The 23,645-nt window shown below is 35.6% G+C and overlaps 5 protein-coding genes across 7 annotated transcripts; 3 read left to right on the forward strand and 2 right to left on the reverse strand.

Moving 5' to 3' along the window:
* Positions 1–538: 538 nt before the first annotated feature.
* On the forward strand, positions 539–6,340 carry LOC132178675 (WAT1-related protein At3g28050-like). Of its 3 annotated transcripts, none has more exons than XM_059591165.1 (8): positions 539–865; positions 962–1,027; positions 1,194–1,307; positions 2,705–2,936; positions 3,021–3,179; positions 3,269–3,420; positions 3,582–3,787; positions 6,037–6,340. In XM_059591165.1, exons 1-7 carry the CDS (start codon positions 690–692, stop codon positions 3,733–3,735), a joined length of 1,053 nt encoding a protein of 350 aa, XP_059447148.1. In that variant the 5' UTR covers positions 539–689; the 3' UTR covers positions 3,736–3,787; positions 6,037–6,340. The 3 variants fall into 3 exon arrangements, with proteins under 3 accessions (XP_059447148.1, XP_059447149.1, XP_059447150.1); XM_059591166.1 differs by lacking the exon at positions 6,037–6,340 and adding an exon at positions 3,948–5,820; XM_059591167.1 differs by having other exon boundaries at positions 577–865; positions 1,207–1,307.
* A 1,576-nt stretch (positions 6,341–7,916) lies between these two features.
* On the forward strand, positions 7,917–10,551 carry LOC132179414 (WAT1-related protein At1g70260). The gene is given in 9 exon segments (XM_059592141.1): positions 7,917–8,107; positions 8,175–8,237; positions 8,920–9,036; positions 9,129–9,348; positions 9,350–9,382; positions 9,459–9,488; positions 9,491–9,622; positions 9,918–10,069; positions 10,377–10,551. Coding segments are annotated over 9 exon segments (1,080 nt in total). The 5' UTR covers positions 7,917–7,925; the 3' UTR covers positions 10,528–10,551.
* A 1,100-nt stretch (positions 10,552–11,651) lies between these two features.
* LOC132179209 (MLP-like protein 423) lies at positions 11,652–12,467 on the reverse strand. Its single transcript, XM_059591876.1, has 2 exons — positions 12,220–12,467; positions 11,652–12,124 (listed from the first exon to the last, which is right to left on the reverse strand). The coding sequence occupies exons 1-2, from the start codon at positions 12,404–12,406 to the stop codon at positions 11,853–11,855; spliced, it is 459 nt and encodes a 152-aa protein (XP_059447859.1). The 5' UTR covers positions 12,407–12,467; the 3' UTR covers positions 11,652–11,852.
* Positions 12,468–15,603: 3,136 nt separating this feature from the next.
* LOC132179412 (probable serine/threonine-protein kinase PBL28) lies at positions 15,604–19,242 on the forward strand. The gene is made up of 8 exons (XM_059592139.1): positions 15,604–15,657; positions 15,906–16,155; positions 16,238–16,425; positions 16,561–16,759; positions 16,842–17,005; positions 17,088–17,192; positions 18,221–18,343; positions 18,449–19,242. Exons 2-8 carry the CDS (start codon positions 16,086–16,088, stop codon positions 18,683–18,685), a joined length of 1,086 nt encoding a protein of 361 aa, XP_059448122.1. The 5' UTR covers positions 15,604–15,657; positions 15,906–16,085; the 3' UTR covers positions 18,686–19,242.
* Positions 19,243–19,537: 295 nt separating this feature from the next.
* Positions 19,538–22,673, reverse strand: LOC132179413 (GCN5-related N-acetyltransferase 5, chloroplastic). Its single transcript, XM_059592140.1, has 3 exons — positions 21,958–22,673; positions 20,013–20,310; positions 19,538–19,750 (listed from the first exon to the last, which is right to left on the reverse strand). The coding sequence occupies exons 1-2, from the start codon at positions 22,635–22,637 to the stop codon at positions 20,055–20,057; spliced, it is 936 nt and encodes a 311-aa protein (XP_059448123.1). The 5' UTR covers positions 22,638–22,673; the 3' UTR covers positions 19,538–19,750; positions 20,013–20,054.
* Between the last annotated feature and the right edge of the window lie 972 nt (positions 22,674–23,645).

Raw genomic sequence — 23,645 nt, forward strand, 5'->3', positions numbered from 1 at the left:
TCACGTAATGACTCATTTCATTTCATGATTCATATTAAATTCTATTATTAATGTATATGGTACTACAAAGCAAATATATTATTACACCATTTAAAATTTTTACATGACGTGATTATATATACTGCCTTCTTTATTTTTTTATTTGTATGAAACACTGTATCAAACGTGGTGGCAAGAATGATATAAATGCTACAAGTTATTCTATAAAAAAATATTACGCTTCCTAATTTTTGTTTTGTTTTAAAAGTTGGTTATGAAATAATATATTACTGTCCTATGAATTAGTGACACATTTGTTAAAATAATAAATATTATGGGATTATGACAAGTTAATTAGAAACTAACTTAAAAAAATAATAATAATAATAAAAATAATTATAGCACTTTCTTGTTCCAAATCCAATAGCAGGCCAAGTGGGGAAGACGACAAACAAAAAATTGAGGAGAAAGGGGGAGGAAATGATTGATGATAAAAGGTAAACTAAGTTTTGATTTTTGGTTTTTTTTTTTTTTTAACATTTTTTTGTTTTTGGTTTAGGAAAAGGAGGCGAGATGATTGCGAAAAGTAGCCAAATTCTCTTCTACTGTGATTCGTTGGCGCTGGCGCTGGGTGGCTTTTGGACTTTGGAACTCTGACTCACACTCTGAACCTTTCGCAGTCACACAAACAGAGAGAGAAGAGAGCGGGGATGGGGAGTGTTGCGCTTCCATTTGTGGGCATGATGATGGCACAGTGTGCACAGGTTGGGCTTATGATAGTGGGCAAAGAAGCCATGACAAGGGGAATGAGCAACCTGGTCTTCATCTTCTACTCCAACGCCTTTGCCTCCCTCATCCTCCTCCCCACTTCCTTTCTCTTCCACAGGTACTCTCTCCCTCTCTCTCTCTCTCTCTCTCTCTCTCACTGTGTATGATAAAGAAAACAAAATCATGACTTTCTTTGGTTACACAATATTGGCAGATCAACAGAGCGCCCTCCGCTCTCTTTCTCCATTCTCTCTGGATTCTTCGTGCTCGGCCTACTTGGGTGAGTTATAATTCCAGCTTTTCACACTTCTATGAGAAAACAATATGCTGGGTTTGTTTCTGTTTGCATGAATTCCTATTGCTTTTTTAATTTTTGTTTTTTTTTAAAAAATTTTTTTCATCAGGTTCTGTTATTTTGGATTTCATTGGTTTTACCGTTTTTACAGTTTTGTTGTGCAGATTCTAGGGTATCTTGGGATTTTGTACAGCTCGCCTACGCTTGGAACGGCCATGCTCAACCTTATCCCGGGTTTTACCTTTATCCTGGCCGTTATTTTTGGGTCATGCTCTCCTCCCACTTGTTAATACTTGTCAATCATATTGCGCACCTTGAATTCTTTGTGTGCTCTATAGTGACGTAAAATCCCACTTCCATTTCTCTTGTGCCGATGAAAATAATTTTAGATAATTCATGAAAGTGATGCCATAAGCTCTGACATGAGAAAGCAGGTCTATACTTGAAGATATAATATTCAATTAAGGAGATTGAACCTAGTAAATATTAGGTTGAGTATAGCAACTATAGTGGTAATGGATATTCTAGTGATTTTAAGTCTGTTTGTGTGGTTTAACAATATTGTTGGTTTTAAATTTTCTTCTCCAGATTGATAATTGAGGGAGGATAGTTTATTTTTGAAAGTGATAATTCATTGTGAGAGGATAAAATGTAGTAGTTGAATTTTGTTTCTGCAGGTTATTATTGTTATTTTTGGTTAGGGCTAGTATTTGATATCTTCAATTAGATTTACCTGTAAATCTCTGCTCAAAACTTACAGGGCCAGGACATGCTTCTGCATGTTTAAGTTTTGTAAGCCAAATTGTGGCCTTGGCTGTTTATGTATGACACCTGCCATGAAAATCGATAAGAACGTATTAGATTAAGTATTCAGTTCTGCAATCTAATTCTATTCGGTAACTTAATCATTTGAACTGAGACCACTTTCAAGGATCATTATTATCAGAGTAAAGTGGGTATCCAACCCTTCTTATAGTATTAATCTTTGAAACCTCAATCTGCTGATGGTGCCCACTCCTCAACCCCCATTTCCCAAATTCTCTTAGACCGAGGATTGATATAAAGGGAGTTGTTGTTATAAACCATTGTTACTGTCTTATTGATGGTATTGACATGAATATTGGAGCAAACTCCAGTTGAAGGTTGCAGACTTTCAGGGTGTTTCTAGTTATGTATTTTGACTATTCTGTTTCTAGACTTTCACGATTTGCTTATTTTGTTATGGTTCTTCACCCCAAGTTTCTAATGACATCGATGGCAATTTAGTATCTAGTTTGCCTTGTTCTCTATACCCAAGACACTTTAGCGTATGCTCTTGAGATTCAGGTGACATATATTTAGAGATTTTCCGTTTAGGAGCCATTTTTATAAATTGGGTAGCTCAATCTTGTTTACAAAGAAAGAGGGGATTTCTCTTAATCCAGCCTTTTTCTTTAATAAAGGTGTGCTCTGTAGATTTGTTGTAGATTTTTTTTTTTCTATTTTGGGCAGATTTATTTCACTTAAAAACATCTTTACTTAATTTGTATTTGAATCGTAGATCATGAGCAGTTTAAGGCTGAAAATTGCAATTTTGAAACGCCAGCAGACTGCAAATGCTGCTTGGAACAAGATATCTACTGTTATACGCTTCTTATTATTGATTCAGCTGGGTGTATTCAGGATGGAGAAACTAGATTGGAAAAGCTCCAGTAGCCTAGCTAAATCCATGGGAACCATGGTGTCAATTGCAGGGGCATTGATTGTGACTTTATACAAGGGTCTTCCACTTTTAATGCCACCGTCACCTACAAACTCATCTCATCAACTTTTCGGGCAAATGTCGAACTGGGTCATTGGAGGATTGCTCCTTGCAGTTAATTCTGTTCTGAGTTCAGCATGGCTTTTTGTGCAGGTGAAATGCTAAAAGCCCCCACGATATGTGGAAACCAGTTAGAAAAATTAGAACAAGTTACTATGTTTCTTATTCTATTTACAGGCACTGATGCTGAAGAAATACCCAGCAGAGCTTGTTGTAGTCTTTTACTACTGCTTCTTTGTGGCCATTCAATCTGCAGTGGTCTGTTTGGTAGTGGAAAGAGATTTAAGTTCTTGGAGCTTACAATCTAATGAGAGGTTGATTGCTGTTCTATATTCGGTAATTAACAATCCCACCATGATTTGCCTATTGAATCTACATGCTTTCTTAAATATAATCCTAAGTCAGTTTGATTTGTGAAACTGCAGGCAGTGTTTGGTTCTGCATTCCAAGTTGGCATTTCAGCATGGTGCCTGCACAAGACAGGGCCTGTTTTTGTTTCTATGTTCAAGCCTCTGGGGATCGTTATTTCAGTTGTTGTGGGTGTGATCTTATTGAGAGATACTTTCTATCTTGGAAGGTATAGTATATATCATTTCCTTTTTCTTTTTTCTTTTTACTATCTTTTGAGTGATCATGCTATTGAGTATCTTTCTTCATTATGACCTTCTTTTAAATCCTTATTTATAATAGAATGCTAAAGGACATATCAGTCATCATCATATTTTGAATCTGATGCAGTTTGATTGGAGCAATTGTGATTATCATTGGATTTTATTCAGTCATGTGGGGAAAAGCCAAAGAAAAGAAGATGGGTGAGAAAGCTGGGGTAAGGAGCTTGGAGTCAAGCGGAGAAAAGGTCCCCCTCTTGCAAAACAGTACTGAAGAAATGTAGACGCTTTGTACATCAAATAAAAGCAAAAGGTCTCTCTTGCCAACCAAAATGGGTAATCTCTAATGCTATGGTCTTGGAAATGGATGAAAATATAGCTAAAAAGTTATGTTGGAAACTGCTATTTTGTAAATTTCTTTGTTCCCTCAACCCACCCTTGCCTTAATTTTAGAAATTTGGTATTATAGGTTAATATGGACATCATTTTGCTCCAGGTTAGGTTCACTGGAGTTTACGTCGCCCTTAGTTATGCAGGAAACCCTGGGGCCTATGAACAGCCACCTTTTTGACAGTTTAATACCAGAAAACTTAAAACTGCTTTCAACCATCAACTATGGAGGAGTGATAACTGTGGTTCGATTTAGATGACCGGCATGTTGCTTCTATTTCTGATACAAGATAATAATTCTAAATACAGTCAGATGCAAATATATGGTTTAAATGCACATAGCTGCATACTTAAAGTGTAGAAGTGCATCTCTGGGGAAGCATATTGTTGCCCCTTGCAACCACTACAAGCCAATGCTTCATTTATTTATTTAATTTAACTTCAAATAGTGGCCTAGAGACAATATGTCTCGCATTATCCGGCTTCTCTGTGAATGAGGAGGCCACTTAAATACTTGACTTTTATCTTTTCAAACTACTGAAATTTAGACCAAAAAAGGAAAAAGAAAAGACCTACTGATATTTTTTATGGTATAATTAGTCGTATTCTACTAATTATTTTTCCCATGTCAATGCATTGATGAAAAATTCTGATTTAGACCCCAAGTTGTTAAACACAAGATTACCAAACCAATTGTTAAGCCAATTACTACAGTTATCAATACTAAAATCACAAGAAGCTTAAAAGAAAAACAACAGAAAGATTTCAGTAATGAAGTTGAAATTTTTCGTAGAATTCTTCAAAAGTAAAACCAGTCTAAGGCCCAGCCGATCCCAAAGGCATCCACTGTAGAAGACTCGTGTTATAAATTGTACATACAAAACTTTTCTAACTTCAAAGACTCAATATGTAACCCCCTAAAATGACATATTCACCTTCCACTATAGTGGCTTTAGAATCTCAGTCTTCTTCTACATGAATTAATATCCTTCATGAACGAACCTTGTCTACTTCAATCCAGAACTTTTGTGGTTTTTAGGCTATAAGGTTTAAAACAGTCTGCCACAATCTCATTCGAACACAAGCTAGAGTTTCACAATTTTCATGTAGCGGTATTTGAATGGGGTGCGATCAAGTCTCTTGGATCTGACTTGATGCACATTCCGATCGAACGTTGTGCCTTGACTGCGATCACCATTGCGTTTGGGGCATTTTGTGAGTCTTCTAACTTAGCCTCATTCGAACTAGATGCGATCGCTAGTGCGACTAGCGATCAAGCCTTTTTGGAACTTGAAAATGAATGTCTTGAAATCTTGGTTCAAACGGCTTGCGATCATGATTGCGATCGAGGTATTTTGGAACTTGTGCTTGAAGTGCCTTTCATGTTCTCGTTCGAACGCCTTTCGAATGGGCTTGCAATAGAGCTCTTATGATCTACAATTTCAACCAATTTTTGAATCTCATCTTAAGATTGACTTATACTGTAAACCTAAACTTACACCACAAGAAGTTTTGACATTGAATTTGCCAACAACCTAACACGATGCTTAGCTTTTATTTTTTTAATGAGTTCCCTAAAGTCATTACATTGATGTTTTGTTTGATAGTTTGTGTAAAATATTATATAAGATCTATTATTATTTCCATAAATATCGTTTAGCCCAAACCTGAAGGGAGGAAGAAGTCTATATATGGAACCTATGTAATGGCCAGTAACAGTTTGTTTTCAATGCAATGTGGGGTCAAATACATGGGAGGCACGACTGTAGACCTCAGCATCATGATCTGAAAGTTGAGTTTGTAGAGTCAAAACCATTTCTATTTCCACATCTTATGATAACTGCTACTCACCTTACAATGCCAACGGTTGATGTGCTTGCTTCTTCTTCCCATTTAGAAATTATCTGGAAACATGTAAAACCACGTGAGAATTACATGCATTTTAGACACTTCAATTTAATAGACAGAGGCCTTATCTATATATTTCTTGTTGAATGTTTCAGCTTTTGGCAGCAGTTGTAGAAATTAAATTAGTCTCAGACTCTCAGCTCTGGTTAATCACTCAGCCAATGACATCTATACCGAATAAAACACATCTTTATTTTCTTCCCCTGCTACGACAGTAAAATTATAGGACAAACTGCCAGCATTTCTTTCTGATATATATACATTATATATTATAATGTCAATTTCAGGGAAAATGAAGTAGAAAAGGCTTAGAAGTGTGATGGTGCAAGTCGACACAATTTTCGGTGAATATGAGTTCAGCCAAATCCAAGCTTGCTGGCATCCAAGTATCAACAAGCCAAAGTTCAAAAAATAGTAATGTTATTTAGTGAATAGGATTGAGATGATTAGACAATAAAAGTCAAGCCTTGGCTTTCTTTCTTTCTTTTAACAAATAATGATTTAAGGGCTAATTTTTGTTGTCGAATTATTCAGTACATTGTATGACAGTTGTATAATAGTATATTAAATAACATTATTCTTTGAAAACAAGGCATGGACTAGAGAAGCTAAAATAAAACTATCATGTAGGGCCTCTGCCTAGGGGTGTCAAGGCGGTTACGGTTAGCGGTTATTGGCAATAATCGCTAACCGTAACCGCCTTAGCAGTTAGTAGATTTCACTAACCGCTAACCGCCTAACGGTTAACGGTTAACCGCCGGTTAGCGGTTAGTGAAATCGATAACCGCTCGCTAACCGCTTTTTCAAAATTGAGCTTTGTTTTGGGCTTCTTGAGCTTTTTTGGGCTTTTTGAAATATTTTTTTATCCTCTTTACATTTACTTGTACTTTAAAAAAATTTCCTTAAATATTAAATTATAACCGGTTAACTTTTTTTTTTTTAAAAAAAAAAAAATTAACACAACATCTAAAAAAAAGTTCAGAATTTGGACAACTATCACAACATATAATGATAATACATTAATACTTAAATTGTGTTTATAAGTAACACATTGGTCATTGTTTAATTCAATGTCAATTACTTAATTTGATATTATACGAATTATATCATCATTATACATTAATAATATGATTCACTTGAAGTCTTGAATAAAATATTTGAATTGTCATTGAATCATATGATTAAGTATTGATATTATATATTTATATTATTCATATGCATATGTAGACTTATATAGACTTATAAGTTTATAATATACATTGAAAATAAGTCTCTAGATATTTAATTGTTGTATTAGTATGAATTGGTATACTTATGAGTTATGTCATATTATATATGTATAATTTGTTATTATATAATCAAATGATTTAATGATCAATTGATCATGTGATATAATCATATAAATTATAGTGATAATATATTAATACTCAAATTGTAATTTAATTATTATTTTTTTTAAAATGGTGATTTAATGATCAAGTGATTATATGATATAATCATATAAATTATAATGATAATATATTAATACTCAAATTGTGATTTAATTATTTTTAAAAAAAATTGTGATTTAAGGATCAAGTGATTATGTTATATGTATAAATATTTTTATAATTATAATTATAAAAATATATTATATAAAAAGGCGGTTAGCGGTTACGGTTAGTAAACCTAATAACCGCTAACCGCTAGACGGTTATAACGGTTAATACGGTTAAACGGTTAGTGGTTATAGCAGTTAAAAACCGTCCGCATTGACACTCCTAATGTCGGCTACACAAGCCATTCTTAAAAAAAAAATTAAACTGACACGTACGTGTTCAAAATATGAAGGATTCAAATATGCATTTTTAATAATAATAATAAAAATTAAAAAAAAAAAAAAAAGAAGTGAAAGGAGACCATGTACTCTAATTTTTATTTTTATTTATTTCCAAAACGGAACAAATTTGTACAAAAACATTTATCCGGCCAATTACCACGTCACCTTCCCGAGTTTGATGCATTCGAGTCGCTTCGTCACCTCAACAAGTAGCTTCACCACTTCACTTTGTGAAGAGCTAACCCCACCACCCTTGGGATGGTCTCTCCGACTCTCCCTCTCCCCCACAAATAGAAGCAGTATTCCACGATGAGCTAATTACAAGAAACGTGGACGCAGAAACAAATAGTGCAGGAGATGGGGGAAGTAGTGCCTTTCATGGTGATGGTTGCTATGGAAGGCTGCACCATAGGATTGACTATCTTCGCTAAAACAGCCATCACAAATGGGATGAGCCCTTTCGTATTCGTCGTCTATACCAATGCTCTTGCCTCCCTCCTCCTCCTCCCGTTTACCTTCATATTTCGCTGCAGAGATAGGTTCTTCTTCTTCTTCCTTTCTTCACATAACATCATGGCATGCTTTTAATCTTCTTTCTCTTTGCAGAACCGAACGACCATTCTTCACCTTTCCTCTCCTCTTGCGATTCTTCTTCTTGGGTTTAACAGGGTTTGTATTCTTTCCCTCTCTCTCTCTCTCTCTCTCTCTCTTTTACAAGAATGCGCGCACGCGTGACACCATGCAGCCCAAAGGAGTTGATGCCTGATGGGCCTACTTAGTGCATGAATTTCTTTCGTGGGCTTGCTGGGACTTACGAGCCTTTTAAGAAGATCGGCCTTTCTACTTTTGACGATGCATTCTGTGGGCCAAGCCTGCGATGGAATTCCATTTCGAGACACAGGCTTGGGCTTGGGTGTTACTATTGGGATCTTATGATTTGGCCCATGTCTTGCCTAGTTAAAACTATTGGTGTGCTGCAAATTTGGGTAAAAATGTCTACTTTAGTCTAAAAATTGGTGTACTGCCAAGTGCTCCAAACATTTAAAAGAAAGAAAAAAACACAAAAACCTTTTGACTCTTGATAAGACATACATATAACTTTAGAATGTAGGTGCTTTGAAAAAGAATATTTAAATACTTTGGAAAAATTATAGGAAGAAAAAAAATGTTATTTTTTTTAGTTAAAATGGAGAAGAAATTTGGTGAACCTCTTGTAGTCTTTTAATTTTTTTTTGTGTTGAATTAGATGGGTCAAATTGGGTTGCATTTGGATAATAAGTATACCTTCCTCGGCCTTTTGGCTAAGATGAAGGAAAATTACATTTTGAGTGGTACTTGATGTGTTTTGTAGGATAACAATAGGTCAGAACCTTGCATTCCTCGGCCTAAGTTACAGTTCTCCAATTCTAGTCTGCGCAATGGGCCTTTTGCTCCCTGCTTTTTCCTTCATCCTCTCTCTCATGCTCAGGTTTTCTCCTCAACTTCATCTTCTATATATATATACATGAAAGAAGTTTAAAAAACAAATCATAGAACTGAAAAACTTTTTAACCATTTCAGGAGAACAAAATTAGATTGGAGAAGTTCGAGCTTCCAAGCTAAAATAATTGGCACCTTGATATCAATCATGGGGGCATTAATGGTGGAACTTTACAAAGGCCCAGTAATACTTAAAACTTCTGTTTCTTCTTCATATTTTCTTCAATCGAAGCAACAGCTGCTGATCTTCTCCTCAGCGCTGGAACATTGGGCTCTTGGTGGCATTTTGCTTGCAGCTACTTTCCTTGTCTGTTTCAGTATGGAATGTTATTCAGGTTAAAAAAAACATATCTTCTTTTTTTCTTTTCTGAGCTCTCAAATTAACTTACTTTTTGAATATAATTTGCTCAGTTTGAAACCGTGAAACAATATCCAGAAGTAGAATGATGGAGGTGGTCTCTTTCTATAGCCTACTGGGGTCGGTTCAATGTGCAATAGTCTCTTTACTGGTGGAGAAAAACCTAAGTGCTTGGAAACTAAAACTCAACATGGAGCTCCTCCTCATTGTTTTAACAGTAAGCAAATGAAAATAGTTGAATTATGTTTACATGTTCCATCAACATGTCTAGGACTTTGCCCGTGAGGGTTACCTCGAGTGGTCAACTCATTTAGTTAATATCATGACATCGGATGTTTGAGCCCTCACTCAACCAATACATGATTCTTGCAGACAAGATTTTGTATATGGGATTTACCCATTAAGGATGAGTCATAAAGTGACTCTGTCTCGAAGTAGTCCCATGTCATTTCAAAAATAAAATAGCCTAGAGTTAGGAGTACTTCACTAAACATTCGTGTACTTTGGTGTAGGCAGTCCTCGGGGGTTTAGTCCGTACCGGTGTTCATATATGGTGCATGCAAATAAAGGGTCCTTTTTATGTGCCAATGTTCAAGCCATTTAGGATTCTTTTTGCAACCATCTTTGGTATTAGCTTCTTTACAAATAGTATTCACTATGGAAGGTATAGAAAAAGTTTTATATATATATATATATATTCACATTTTGATGTAATTAGGGTGTATGACATTATGATTCTTATTGGGAATTAGGATTTCCTACAATTGGGGTGTTCACAGAAAAGGGGCTGCAAAGTCCACCTGTCTCAGACAGCCTAGAGTACAAATCCTACATGTTTGAGATATGTGAGCTCTGCAACCTTCTCTTTGGATTACCCAATTATACTGCAATTCAAACATCCTAATTGTAAGAAATCTCGATCCACCAAAAGTCAACTTGTTCAATTTAATATGTTGATGTATTGTGTGCAGTGTGATAGGGGCAATTATAATTGGAATTGGGAATTATGGTGTGATGTGGGGACAAATTACAGAAGATGAAGTTCCTGAAGACAATGATGCTGAAACTGTGGATTCCTTAAAAAAGAAGATACCTCTCTTGCAAGAAGAGACGCAAGTCTAAAATGTTGCTCAATCAAAAAGCTTATTGAGGGGAAATAACTCATGTTGTGGCTGCATAAAGAATTATAACAATATGCCAGATTTTTTTTTTTTTTTTTGGGTAAGAAGTCAGCATCATATTTGTTTGTGTTTTCTCAAAATAAGTATGTTAATATATTTACACAAAATACTTTTCAAAAAGTTTACCAACCAATTTAAGAGTGATGATAGAGAGAACACGGGCGTGATGCACGCCCCTGTTCTCTCTATCATCACTTCCAATTTAATAGTTCTAAACTTTATATTACATCAAAGACTTTTATATATATATATAATGGTTTGTGGGTAGACATGCATGCCCAATATGTGGGCAATCCAACATGGGATATTTAATTAGATGATCCACTAGAGTATCTAGCCAACCAACAAGGAGAAACAAATAATACACCGACTATCTACTAAAATCAATGCAAAGTGAGACTACAAATTATTATTATTATTATTTTTAAAGAGAAGATTTCTTAAAACAAACGAAGTGACAAAGAGATAATGAAGGGGAGGTGGGTGGGAATCCCAACAATCACCCTTGTTCAGTTGAAACAGCATCCTAAAAATCATTAAAACTGAGAATTAATTAATGAGCTAAAACATTAATGATCCAACCCAATAACTTCTTTACTTACAAGCTAAGAAAATGATTGTCGAAAATGACAATATTTAAGCAGTCAACGTACTATTCCAGAATAACATTAATCGTGAATGGGGTTTTATTGTGTGGAGAAGCTAGAATTAAACCACCTAATTAATGCAAGAAGAGTGCAAATTTAACCCCTGAAAGGTTGTAATCAGAATGCTATGGAACCCTTTTCTCATTCTTGATCTATTAGGAAAAATCATGAAACTTATGCACAGTTATATTCCCAATTGGAAACGAAATATTCAAATTCCTCGATTTCACCTTTTTCATATTTCTAGTTGATCATCATTGGCATAGAAATAATGGGCATAATCTATTTTTTCTTTTCTCAATCACTCAACTCATATTAAATCTATCACCCAATTTGCAGTGTTCTCCGATCTTTCCATTAAACAAATAGTAGCAGAAGTTCTTTTTCTAGCTTAAGATCTCTAATGGTAGCAGAAGTTCTGAGATAAGTGATAGCAGAGATTTCCATTATGGGGATAATAAGAACATCCAGTACATTACTTAGCCAACAAACAAGGAAAGGAACAACAAAGATGAGTGCATGCATTGCAAATAACTTATTGTTTAGTAGGCCATAATGATAATATAAATATCATCCGCAAATCCCCCAAATCTTTCCAAGAGAGAGGGGCCTCAGGCCTCTATGCATGGAGAACATAGTCATCCAGCTCCTTGAAGTTTTTGACTACAAAGTCCTTAATAATGTGTGGGTCTGGAATCTCCTCGCTAGCCTTTTGAAACTCACAGGACCATTTTGCCAGGCTCCCAGCTCCCTTTGGAGTCACTGTAATGTGGCACTTGAAAACTTTGTAGTAAGCCAGCAGATCCCCTTCGATCACACTATAAGAAAGTGTCTTTTTTCCTTCATCAAATGCCTCAATCTTCTCCTTTGATACTTTCACAAGAGGAGAACCTGGAAAAAAAAAAAAAAAAAAAAAAGAAGCACAAAATGAATGTGAAATGCCAAAGAACAATAAAACTGTAATTAGGAATCACCCAAATATTTACCTTCCCCGTATGTGATTAGGCGAATAGTGCCAACAGACTTCCCATCGCCTTCAAGAATTTCAATGCTCTTGTAATCATTAGGAAAGGCCTTAGGGAGGATAATGGGAGAGTCCCTGATGGTTGGCCAGAACTTATCTGAATGAGACTTCACCTCAACTTCTACTTCAAGATTACCACTGGAAGCCATTTTCAAGTGGGAAATGAGAAAACTTGTTGAAGGACTAGTGATACTGATACATATTAGAAACTGGCATTATAAGCATGCATATATTGTGGTTTTCAGACAATGGCTTTAAATTCATTAGGAACAAACTCAACTGCCCACTTCAATTTGTCAGTCTGCAAAGTGATATGAATATTACAACCATCACATGCCTCACAGAATAAATGGGGCCAATCATTTATGTTTTTCTGTGAGATTTTAATGCATGGTTGGGGGCTAACAGGCCTAGTTTAACTCTGGAATTTGATTTCCTATGGTGGGAAATTACAAGAAAACAGTATTAAAGGAGCAATGGATCTCCTATGCTGAATCCTATATAAGCCGCATTGCAACAATTAACTTGTATAAGTTCTTGGGTTATGTTAGGATTTGAAGTGTCAAACATGGTTTAAGTGTAACTTTAACTATATATATATATATATATATATAAGTTTTTGAACATCAATTAGATCTCCTTGTAAGCAGATTTTCAATGATAAGTTATATTTAAAGTTAGTATCATTTAGTACCATAATCAGCCACCACATCGAGTATATAGGATCAGAATATGGAGGGAGTGACCTATAGGATAGATTAAAATATTAGTATATTATATTGTTAAGTGTCCTACATGACTTAATTGCAATCTTAACTATATATATATATAAGCTTTTGAACATTTTTGCCTTGTAAACCGATTTTTAAGGGTGTATGAATTCTACTTGAGATTTGTATCCCACGAAAGCCGTGAAGAAATGTGAATTCCTATTAGGATGAAGACATGTGTCCCTTGTATCCTGTCATGGGATACATGTGATTTTATGCTTCTACTCTCTAAAGGTGATGCAAAAAGGGTAGGCATGTAAATTTATGTATGTTTGGTGTTTGCATAAAGAGATGTAATGAATGTGTGGATGAATGTCATCACAATATCTTTTGCGCTTTGATGTAACAATTTAATTGATTGCTAAACCGATAAAGCGGCGTTGTAGATGAATGCCGGAAAATGCCAAATGCTCACCCATTTTAAACTGTCTTCACGTGAATGACAATTTTAACCCCATTTCCTGTAATGAATTTTTTTTTTTTTTCTTTCCTATTCAACATATGGGTTTTTTTTTTTTTTTTTTTTCTCCTATGCATTTTGCAAGGGAACAGAGAAAGAGAATTAAAAAAATAATTTTTTTAAAAAAGAGGCAGCCTAACAAAGACCCAATACAAACATTACAGTACAAGAAAAACCCTAAAAACAACTAAGAGAATTGGCCAAAAGAAAGGCCGAACCTATTAGATTTTTGACACACTAAACAAAAATTGAGCTGCCTAAAACGGCAATTTTTTAGGAAGTCTTGAACTCTAGAGGATGAATTGTATGAAGAAATGCCTAGTACAGCAACAAGCAAGCTTATGATCCACAACTGAAAAGAGAGCACCAATAATATAACTGGTCATCACATAATGCTGACGTGACAGTTTCAACCAACCTTTATATATATATATATATATATATATAATAATAATAATAATAAGAAGAACTAATCCAATAAGAACTAATCCAAAGATTGATTAAGACCAACATGTCACATTATGAGGCAATTATGAAAAAAAAAATTTGTGAGAAAAAAATTATAAAAAATAATTTCTAGCATTACTCTCTCTTACTTCACCTTTCTCATTCGTAGTATAGGAAGATGCATAGCAAGTATAAGGCTCATTCCAGTTCCACCGGAGCCCTTTTCTCTTCATGAACCAAGCCTTTCAGTTTCTGGTAAGCAAGTTTTGCATCAAAATGTATAATCAGCGGTATGTTATGACCGGCAAAGTCTCCGGCAACATGCATTTTCTAGCTCCAATTTGGTATTGGCCTCTCTGGACCAACACTCAGACCTTCCAAGGACTGGGCTATGTTTAAAGGAACTTGTATCAAATTTAATACGGCCTATGATCTTTGTATAACTTGACAAGCCCGTATGGGCCCGGTCAAAGAATTATGTTATTTTTCATATTTATTTATTACATTTATTTCATACCAGTTGACGTAATATATTTTAAGTCATTTTTATTATTAGTTGCTTAAAGAAAAGAAAAGAAAAGAAAAAGGAAAAAAAAAAAAAACACGTCACTTCAACCAATATAAAATGCAAAAGCCTGAATGACACTAAACTGAGAAAAAAAAAAAAAAAATCAGACATAATATATATGGAAAGAAAAGAACCGAGAGAAAAAGCTACATAATTTTCGGTTCCCGTGATAGCTTAATGTAGTGTATAGTTCGTCGAACAAAATTTTAAGAAGTTCTTCTAAACCTATGTATTTTTAGAGTATTTAATTTTTAAAAATGCACGTGAGAATCACATGCTGTATTAAAAATATATATAAAAGTCTCATGTTTTTAGGATGCATGTTAATTCAAAACATTGAAGAAATTTTAACCAATCCAATTTGAGGAAATAGGAAAACTGTCCCTAATAAAAATAGTAGTGTACTCAAATGTATTGTGCTCACAGCAAGCACTCAAACTAATGTTTCAAGCAACGTAGATCACCCTTTTACGCTAGCGAAAGGACACGCCATACGTTCGTTTCATAAAAGGATATCCATTAGCACCAAGTACTTGGTTGTCAATTTCAGAAGCTCTTTACCATCCCATATTTTTATGCTTTTTGGTGAGTACGGAGTACAAGATTGGATTCTTACGTCCCACAATGATGGGTTTTAATTTTCACCAATTTGTTGTTTAGATTGCAGTAAATATGAGAGAACTTTTATAGGGCTTAACTACTCGAGTATGGACAAATTGTTTGAAATTTGCTCGGACATATAGGTTTTGTGTGAGTTCTTTTATATTTGCTGCCTAATTTGCTAGCAATAAATTACTGAAATGTCTGAAATTTGCTCAAACAAATAAATTTTATAAGAGTTTTTTATATTTGCTATTCAATTTGCTAGCGGAATGTCTATCCCGCGAGAATGGTGATAAAATCACCAATGACCATCTTCTTATGTTGTCATATTCAAACAGTAACAATAATAAAGAATTATTATACAATATAGTACGAAGTAGGGGTTAGAGAAATCAAAAGAAAGCGCCATCACAACTCCCACCTTTTTTTTGTTCTTTTTTTTTTGTTCTCTTCATAAAATGTTAAAAACAAAGAAATAAAGATGGGAGGGAGAGTTGCAGCAGGTTCTGTTTCCTTATCAACCTCAACACCCCCACCACTTCTCATCCAAAGGTAAGCAAGCAAGCAAGCAAGCAATACCTACTTTTTTTCCTTGTTTGCTTTTTCCTTTTCCTTCAAGCACATCTCAGGCTCTCTCCCAGAGGTTGTTGGGAGCTGATTTTGTTGAGTATCCTCCTAATCTAACTTCCCCTCCTAATCTAACTTCCCTTGCTCTACACGTACTCTTGAGAGTATTCCCATACCATCCAATCTCATTTTCTGCTCATATAATCTTCACCATTTTTTTTTTGTTTGAGCAGGACTTCTGAACTCACTACCAATTGGTGGGGGATAAGAGATTTTCTGGTTTGCCCTTTGCCAATATTTACGTGAGGGTGTCATTGAAGCAAGTTTCTCCATCCAATTGTCTGTTTCATGCAACATAATCTGTCATTTTAGTCTATAAACAAAGAATCAGATCAATTCAAGAAAGTGTGATTATGCCTTTCGGATTGGTTTCAGCGTGGAACAAGCGCCGGAGAAGCAAGTCTCATGATAATGCAGACCCTTGTATGTTCTCCTTCTACTTCTGCTTCTGCTTTTTAAGCATGTTCTTCTAGCACTTACAGCATTACCTCCTGAGATTTTTCAGGGATTTACAAACCTGTGGAACTTTGGCAACTTGAAGATCAAACACCCCAACCCGCGAAAAGGCACCATGGTTCATCAGTATTCACACTAAAGGAGATGGAAGAGGCAACAAATGCATTCAGAGATGAGAATCTGCTTGGCAAAGGAGGATTCGGCCGAGTTTATAGAGGCACTTTGCGGTCAGGAGAGGTATGGTGGTGAAAACTTGTTTCTTAACAAAAGAAAAAGACCCTTTCTCTCTTTTGTAAATGAATGTAAAGAATTTAATCATAGGGAAGTAGATGAGAACAAAATACTTATTTGCTTCTCTTTCGGCATCCGAAGGTTGTAGCAATCAAGAAAATGGAGCTGCCACCATTTAAAGCAGCTGAAGGGGAGCATGAGTTTCGGGTCGAAGTTGATATCTTGAGCAGACTCGACCACCCAAATCTGGTGTCCTTGATAGGCTATTGTGCTGATGGAAAGCACAGATTTCTGGTCTATGAATATATGCACAATGGGAACCTGCAAGATCACTTAAATGGTTGGTTTCAATTCAAAAATCCAATTCTCATGTCTGCAGAACTCTATTCTTAAGCTTTTGGTCATCTGCAACTTTGTTTTAGGAATTGGAGAAGCAAAAATGGATTGGCCTAGAAGGCTCAAAGTGGCACTTGGAGCTGCAAGGGGACTTGCTTATCTCCATTCAAGTTCTTCGGTTGGGATTCCAATCGTTCATCGAGACTTTAAGTCCACCAATGTCCTTCTAAATGCCGACTTTGAAGCAAAAGTAAGATTATTAGATAACTTTTCTCATGATTATTATGTATTAGAGTGCCTAATGCCTAAGCTTGACTTGATTATTTTCATAGATATCTGATTTTGGGCTTGCCAAGTTAATGCCAGAGGGCCAGGAGACCTATATGACGGTTAGAGTGCTTGGTACATTTGGCTATTTTGATCCTGAGTATACATCGGTATGCATCCTTGTTACGTGGAGCAAATTTTCATTGTAATACATGTTTTAACACTTTGAATAAAGTTTCATTATATTTTTCTTTCTTTCTTTTGCATATAAACTACATTGATCTTCATGTTTTCTCCAAGAACTAATTCCTCAAAGGTCTGCAGTGAAAGTTGAAGAAAATTACAATACAGATAAATATATAAACATATTTGTGTGTACATGCATCATGGATACAATGTGCTCAAATGCATGTTACACATGCAAAGACAAAAGTTTTCTCCAAACTGGGCAAAATTTTGCATGGACACGTCACTTGAATAGACCATCCTCCAATCTAGTTTGGAAGAAAGTTTTGTTTTGCATGCAATTAAGCATATACTATGAAACTTATGCAATTCAGTAGGTATAAAGGTAGTCTTAAGCATACATTTTAAATAGGTTTTAGAATAGTTCTTATCTCTATTTTGGCACACCATTTTGAAGATCTTATTTTGAGTTTCACCTATGCTTGAACTAGAATATGGATATTTCCCAACTCCAAATCAAAAGAGATGAAAAAAAATGGTCTGATAGGGGTGGGTTGTGACAATGTTCCAGTACACAGCCGTACAGGACTTTCCGAACACCAAATATGGCGAGCAAAATTGAACCTCACCCTAATTGACATCCCAATATACCCTAGTATTTTGAGTTTCCTTAAATCCGCCAATCCAAATAATCTAAATCCAGTGATTACTTATACTTTCGATATATATCTTGGTGTGCTTAATGTTTTAATACATTTCTTATATAGTGAGGTGGGGTTCCAATCCCTACTCAGAACAACCCATCTCATATAAACCCTAAAATCGCATACAGCCTTGAACTGTTCTCAGCAATACACAATATTCGAAGACAAAACAATATTCTGTTCCCTTGCAATCTAAAAATATCACTTGTATATATATTGTGCTCATAGATGTTTTTATTTTCTCTAATTCCAGTGCATTTGTTTAACAAGAGAGCTATGGGCATTGAATTTATATCCTTTGACAACAGACAGGGAAACTCACTCTACAAAGTGATGTTTATGCATTCGGAGTGGTTCTTCTTGAGCTTTTGACTGGACGTCGAGCTGTGGACTTGAACCAGGGACCAAATGATCAAAACCTTGTACTACAGGTAAGAAAAATTTCTTCTAGTTTCAACAGGCTCTGGTTCTCAAGTTCCAAAATTTTAGCTACTGAAAATGACAGGCCAGTAAATGTATGGTCCTTTGTATTCCAGGTAAGGAACATATTGAATGATAGGAAGAAACTGCGTACGGTGATAGATCCTGAGCTGAACCGAAGTTCATACACAATGGAGTCTATAGTCATGTTTGCAAACTTGGCATCAAGGTGTGTCCGTGTAGAGAGTAGCGAGAGACCCTCAATGGCAGATTGTGTAAAAGAACTCCAAGGGATTATTTATATAAATTCAAAAGGCTCGCGCACAGCTATGCACACTTTGAGAATGGTCTAACAAAGCCAGATGTTTAAACGGCAGGATGTAACTGTGTGAATAAAAAAGATCCTTACTTCTTTTGTTAATGATTTATTGAAACTAGGGAGCTTGTGATCCTACAAACTCAACAATCTAACAATGAATTTATTTGGTAAGGATCCATGACAAAGAGAAAGCACTTGAATAGATTATCAGAAACAACAGCAGCAATCCAAAAAAGATCAAGTTGAAGATGGCTTTTCTGCGTACAACCAAGAGAACCTAGCAAGTAAATCAACAATAAGGCATCATTTCCAGCTATATCCAGTCTCCTGGTACCATCTGTCCATCACCACTTTGTTTTGGAATGTTCTACTTGGTGACCTGTGCTACCACACTGGTTCTGTTTCTAGGCCTACTGCTACACGCTATACACTAATTAAATTCAAAAAATATGTGATATATATCCATATAAAGCTATAACGTTATTGGTGTTCATGGATTTGATTCACAGCCTCATTAAGTCTCTGATACAGAGCCATATACCTCAGAGAAAATAAAGCATAAGGCAGAAAACAGGGATTTTACAGAAAAATATAACTAAAAACTCTTGACAGTTAACATTTTCTAGTTTCGGTTATAAGTATTTTTGAAAGTCGGCAACTGGAGAGATAAAGACAGGAAAATGAAGTTCCAATTATTCAGCATTACATGATATAATTTAACCGTTCATCAACTTTTATAAAGTGATGGGTAGCATTGATAAATCACTACTACAATTCATGCTTGATGCTGCATTAGTTTCAGAAGCTTGGGAGAGTGATTTGTTATATTAAAACTTCAAGATCATACATATACAAATATAAATCACATGTATCAAAACTGGAGAGATAAAGATAATATGATCTTCTCATCTTATAACAATAAGGCCTAGGATAACATGGAAAAGGAGATGCCAGATGCAATTCATTTACCTGCAACAAAATGGGAGTCTACCATACACATTAATACAATACAAGCAAGGAGAAGCTGGAACATCAGGTTCACCTCCTAGCCAATATTCAACCCAGCTGGATGATCACTGCAACCTCATTGGCCTATATCCTGGACAACAAGAACAGCAAAAGGACCATAAGGGAATAAGAACAATGTAACAGGACATGATTCATATATCTAATCATCACAAGCACAACTTACAGAAAGATCTTACCAAAAATAATCAATATATCAGATTGAAAAAGGTGACGAGAATGTACAAAATAAATTCACATGCATGGGCATGTGTGTGTGGGTGTCTCAGAGAGAGAAGAGAATAGTGAAAGTTGCACAGGAAGATGCGATAACACATGCCAGCAACTGCATGTACCTCATAGATATATCTTCTGATCCACATATCTATTCAAGATGTTCATTCCTCAACAGAATCTGACATATCAGAAGGGATTCTTATAGCTGGAAGTTCCTTGCACATCAAGTGCTTACGTCTCTGCAACATCAACAGGATTAAAATGCTATCTGTCTTGACGACGCTGTAGCCTGCTTTTGTATACATATTGAATGGAGCAACATCAATCATTCTGCAGTGCAAGTACACTTCTCCTGAGGAACTCATCTGAGAAATTAGTTCCTCACTTGCCTTTAGGAGATGCCAGCCAATGCCCCTCCTGAAAGATACAAAAACATAAACTTAGAAACCTGAAATTATGTGCTACTTATAGAAATGATATGGCTATTTAAACTAGTACTATGGCCCTGAGAACTGAATTGAGATTACAGTTCACAATAAATAGAAGAACAATAAAATAAAGGTTGAATTATTTTTAAAGAGAATCCTTGACTAACATTATCATGTGTATAACATTGCAAGTACAATTTTTACTGCCTTTCACAGTAAAATCCACCAAGTGATTTTGTATCTGAATTTTCCCATATTCAGGGTAAAAAATAAAAGAAATTTTGATAATCCATGTTTCTCATCTGAAGTAATCATATGTTCTAGTGTTTTTCAACTTTTCAGCCTCTTGATGTCCAATTTAAATGATAAACTCCAGATGTTGAGGAATGAAGTATTATTACATAAAGAATTTAGGAATTCTACCACGTTCTGGGTGTCATTGGAATTACCCATACGCGCCATACAGGTCAAGTTTCTGATGCCCGACAAGAAGCTAGGAAATTAAGTGGGAGTTCACTTTTATACAGAAGGAGTCAACATGTATACGGCTATCATGAAGATCCATTATTGTGTCAGTATGATGTCTACAGCACTGAGACAAGGACGAAGAATCCAAGCAAACCTCATACAAGGTAATTGTAGAGTTTAAAAGACTACAATATCTAACAGCTGAAGTCTTGACTATCTGGCTATAAAACATCAGAACAGCTGACACAAAACACATACACTAGCATCACAACAATATTGATAGTACTGGTCAACTCTCTTCATACATTTTAATAGCTCAAAAGACATGAAAATTTAGAGATACCAAGATGACAAGTACTTGGGTAGATAATCTATTACCAATAATTCACTCAAGAGATTGTGTTCCTGCTAACACTACATTTACTGTTAGCAGCCCCTGAACAGTCACACACTTATCTTTTTTCTTCTCTACTTTGCAACCAAAATCAAGCTCTTCTCCTCACCTATTGAAACCTTAAAATCCCACATTTTTTTTTCATACCAAGGAGCCACCAAATAACCAATCAAACCAGCCATAAATTCCTAAACACAACCATTGTCCACAATTTTCCAACAAGCTGTCTGCTTCAAGAAACAGTGCTCTGGCACTCACTCCCCATCAAATTTGAAAACCCCCAAGACAATCTTCAAACCCTCTATGATTCTAAATTCCAGAACCATAAATTCTCCATCCTAAGCCACCACAAGCACATTTAGACCTATTCCCTAAATGTCCTGCATCATTTTGACAGCAAGCACCTAAATATAATGGAATACTGCCATTAATTATCTAGTATGTATTTATCCCAACGTAACCTGTTATTCTAGTTCATCGAATGGACTAGTTATTTAGTATATCCTCTCATAACGGTAAAATTTCGGTTCTTTTTGCATTGTTGTGGGGGAAGAGCCTAGTATGTACAAAAAAATCACTACTTGCTACAGAAAATAAGGCCGTCTCTAATCAAACCAAGATATTCACTTCAAAACAGCATGCGAACCCACATTAACCATTGTCTATGCCCAAAAAATATTTCTTGTCTTCTAAACACGGAGTTCAAATAAAAGCAAAAGGCACCAAACTGGAAAGAAATTGCTAATTGTGAAAATCCAAAAATTCAAAACATACCGGCGAAGCGAACTCTTCACTGTCATATTAGAAATGTAAGGCGAATTCTTGGGAGCAGTAGGCGTGGGAGGAGAAGCATTTGCACCCCTTTTATCAAAGCAAACCTCCACAGTCCCCGCCAACTGTTCCTCTTCTTCTTCTTGTTCTAATACTCCATTTTCTTTTCCTCTGTAAAACCCGATAAGTGTGGCGGTGTGGGGCATTAGAGCTCGTCTCTCAATCAAGTACTGCTTCACCAAGTACCTCAACAAGGACAGGTACCCAGAAGGCCAAAGCATGGACTCCGCAAATGACTCGGCGAGCAAAGCAACGATAGCGTCCATCTCCTCCGCCCTCATCACCCGAACCCACAATGACCCAGATTCCAGCTCCTGACCATACCTGAAATTCTCGAGGAGTTTGAGCTTTTCAAGCTCTTCATTGCTCAGAAACCGACCTGTTCGAAATGGGTCTTCAGAATAAGATAAGTTTGTGGCCGCTGAAGGAGTGGAGTGGGAAGAAGAGGACGAAGATTTGGAGGCGTAACGGTTGTACCTGTGTGGAAGGAGATATGGGTGTTTCAGGGAGATAGGAAAAGAAGGTGTTAAAGGAAACGTTTTGTGGTGTTTGAAGTGGGGGTTGTGAGAGATGTAGTTGTGTTGTGGATCTAAGGAGAAAGAGAGTGATACTGTTGCAGCCATGGAATATGGGAGGAGCGAGCCCGTTTGGCTCTTTGTCTTGAGTTGATGATATAAACTCCATCGTCATCAATTTCTTTTTTGTTTTTAATTTTAGCCAAGTGATTAAAAAAATCAGTAGGCTTTTATTTCAACATATTCACATTTTCATAGGATTGAATTATAATTTCTAAACATGTTTCTTATTATTGAAAATAGTCATTTTAGATAACAAAATGATTGTCAATCATGGATGGTTCATTGTTCTTCTTTCGGAAATACTTTGTATTCATTTTACAGATTTACCACGTTTAATAAATAAAAAATAGGATTAAGATTATATTGAAGAAAAATTATTGAATCACTCCTTAAGTTTTTCGGTCTTTACCAAATTGCTCCTTCTAGTTTTTGTTTTTATCTTTTAATTCCTTGAATTCATTCTTTTTTTTTTTCTTTTTTTTTTTTTATAAGAAATTGCTCTCATTAAAACCAAAAGAGATTAGCAGAAAAATTACAGATAGCCACAGGAAAACAACAAGATAATAGCAAAATCCGATTTAGACAGACATCCACCTCAAAGATTTGGAAGTAAAACGTAACCTGCGAATGCAGTTTTAAACCGCGGCACAAAGTGATGGATAAAACCATCGGAGGTATAAAAACCCCAATAAAACTCCACAAGCTTCCAAGGAAACTGTGAAGAATAAGACATATAACAAGAAAAGAGGTGAAGCCAGACCAGATCAGATTTAACAAAGAGCAACAAAAGAACACAAAATAAAAACCTTGAATTCATTCTTATCATTAGAGCCATACTTCTGTATATTTTTGTACAAATTTCAATAATTTGTAGGTCAGCTTCCTATAAAATTATGAACATACTATTTTTTTTTAAAAAAGGAAAAATAAAGAAAAAAGAATGAGAATGGCTCGGAGCTACTCCTTAATTAACAATGGGGAGGCTTGTGGCCAATTCATGACAGGAGTACCTCATATGAATAGCTCATGTAGTGGGGCAGCAACTCTATGTCA

Source organism: Corylus avellana, chromosome ca4 (genome assembly GCF_901000735.1).
Source record: "Corylus avellana chromosome ca4, CavTom2PMs-1.0".
In the NCBI taxonomy this organism is placed as follows: Eukaryota; Viridiplantae; Streptophyta; class Magnoliopsida; order Fagales; family Betulaceae; genus Corylus; species Corylus avellana.

Excerpts from the sequence above, each read along its gene's own strand:
- LOC132178675 (XM_059591165.1), top strand. The coding sequence starts at position 690 with ATGGGGAGTGTTGCGCTTCCATTTGTGGGCATGATGATGGCACAGTGT. Across the intron at positions 866-961 it reads ACTTCCTTTCTCTTCCACAG|ATCAACAGAGCGCCCTCCGC; the intron begins GTACTCTCTCCC and ends CAATATTGGCAG. Across the intron at positions 1,028-1,193 it reads TTCGTGCTCGGCCTACTTGG|TTTTGTTGTGCAGATTCTAG; the intron begins GTGAGTTATAAT and ends CCGTTTTTACAG.
- LOC132179209 (XM_059591876.1), bottom strand. The coding sequence starts at position 12,406 with ATGGCTTCCAGTGGTAATCTTGAAGTAGAAGTTGAGGTGAAGTCTCAT. Across the intron at positions 12,125-12,219 it reads CCTAATCACATACGGGGAAG|GTTCTCCTCTTGTGAAAGTA; the intron begins GTAAATATTTGG and ends TTTTTTTTCCAG.
- LOC132179412 (XM_059592139.1), top strand. The coding sequence starts at position 16,086 with ATGCCTTTCGGATTGGTTTCAGCGTGGAACAAGCGCCGGAGAAGCAAG. Across the intron at positions 17,006-17,087 it reads ATGCCGACTTTGAAGCAAAA|ATATCTGATTTTGGGCTTGC; the intron begins GTAAGATTATTA and ends TTATTTTCATAG. Across the intron at positions 18,344-18,448 it reads ATCAAAACCTTGTACTACAG|GTAAGGAACATATTGAATGA; the intron begins GTAAGAAAAATT and ends TTTGTATTCCAG.
- LOC132179413 (XM_059592140.1), bottom strand. The coding sequence starts at position 22,637 with ATGGCTGCAACAGTATCACTCTCTTTCTCCTTAGATCCACAACACAAC. Across the intron at positions 20,311-21,957 it reads GTGAAGAGTTCGCTTCGCCG|GAGGGGCATTGGCTGGCATC; the intron begins GTATGTTTTGAA and ends TGTATCTTTCAG.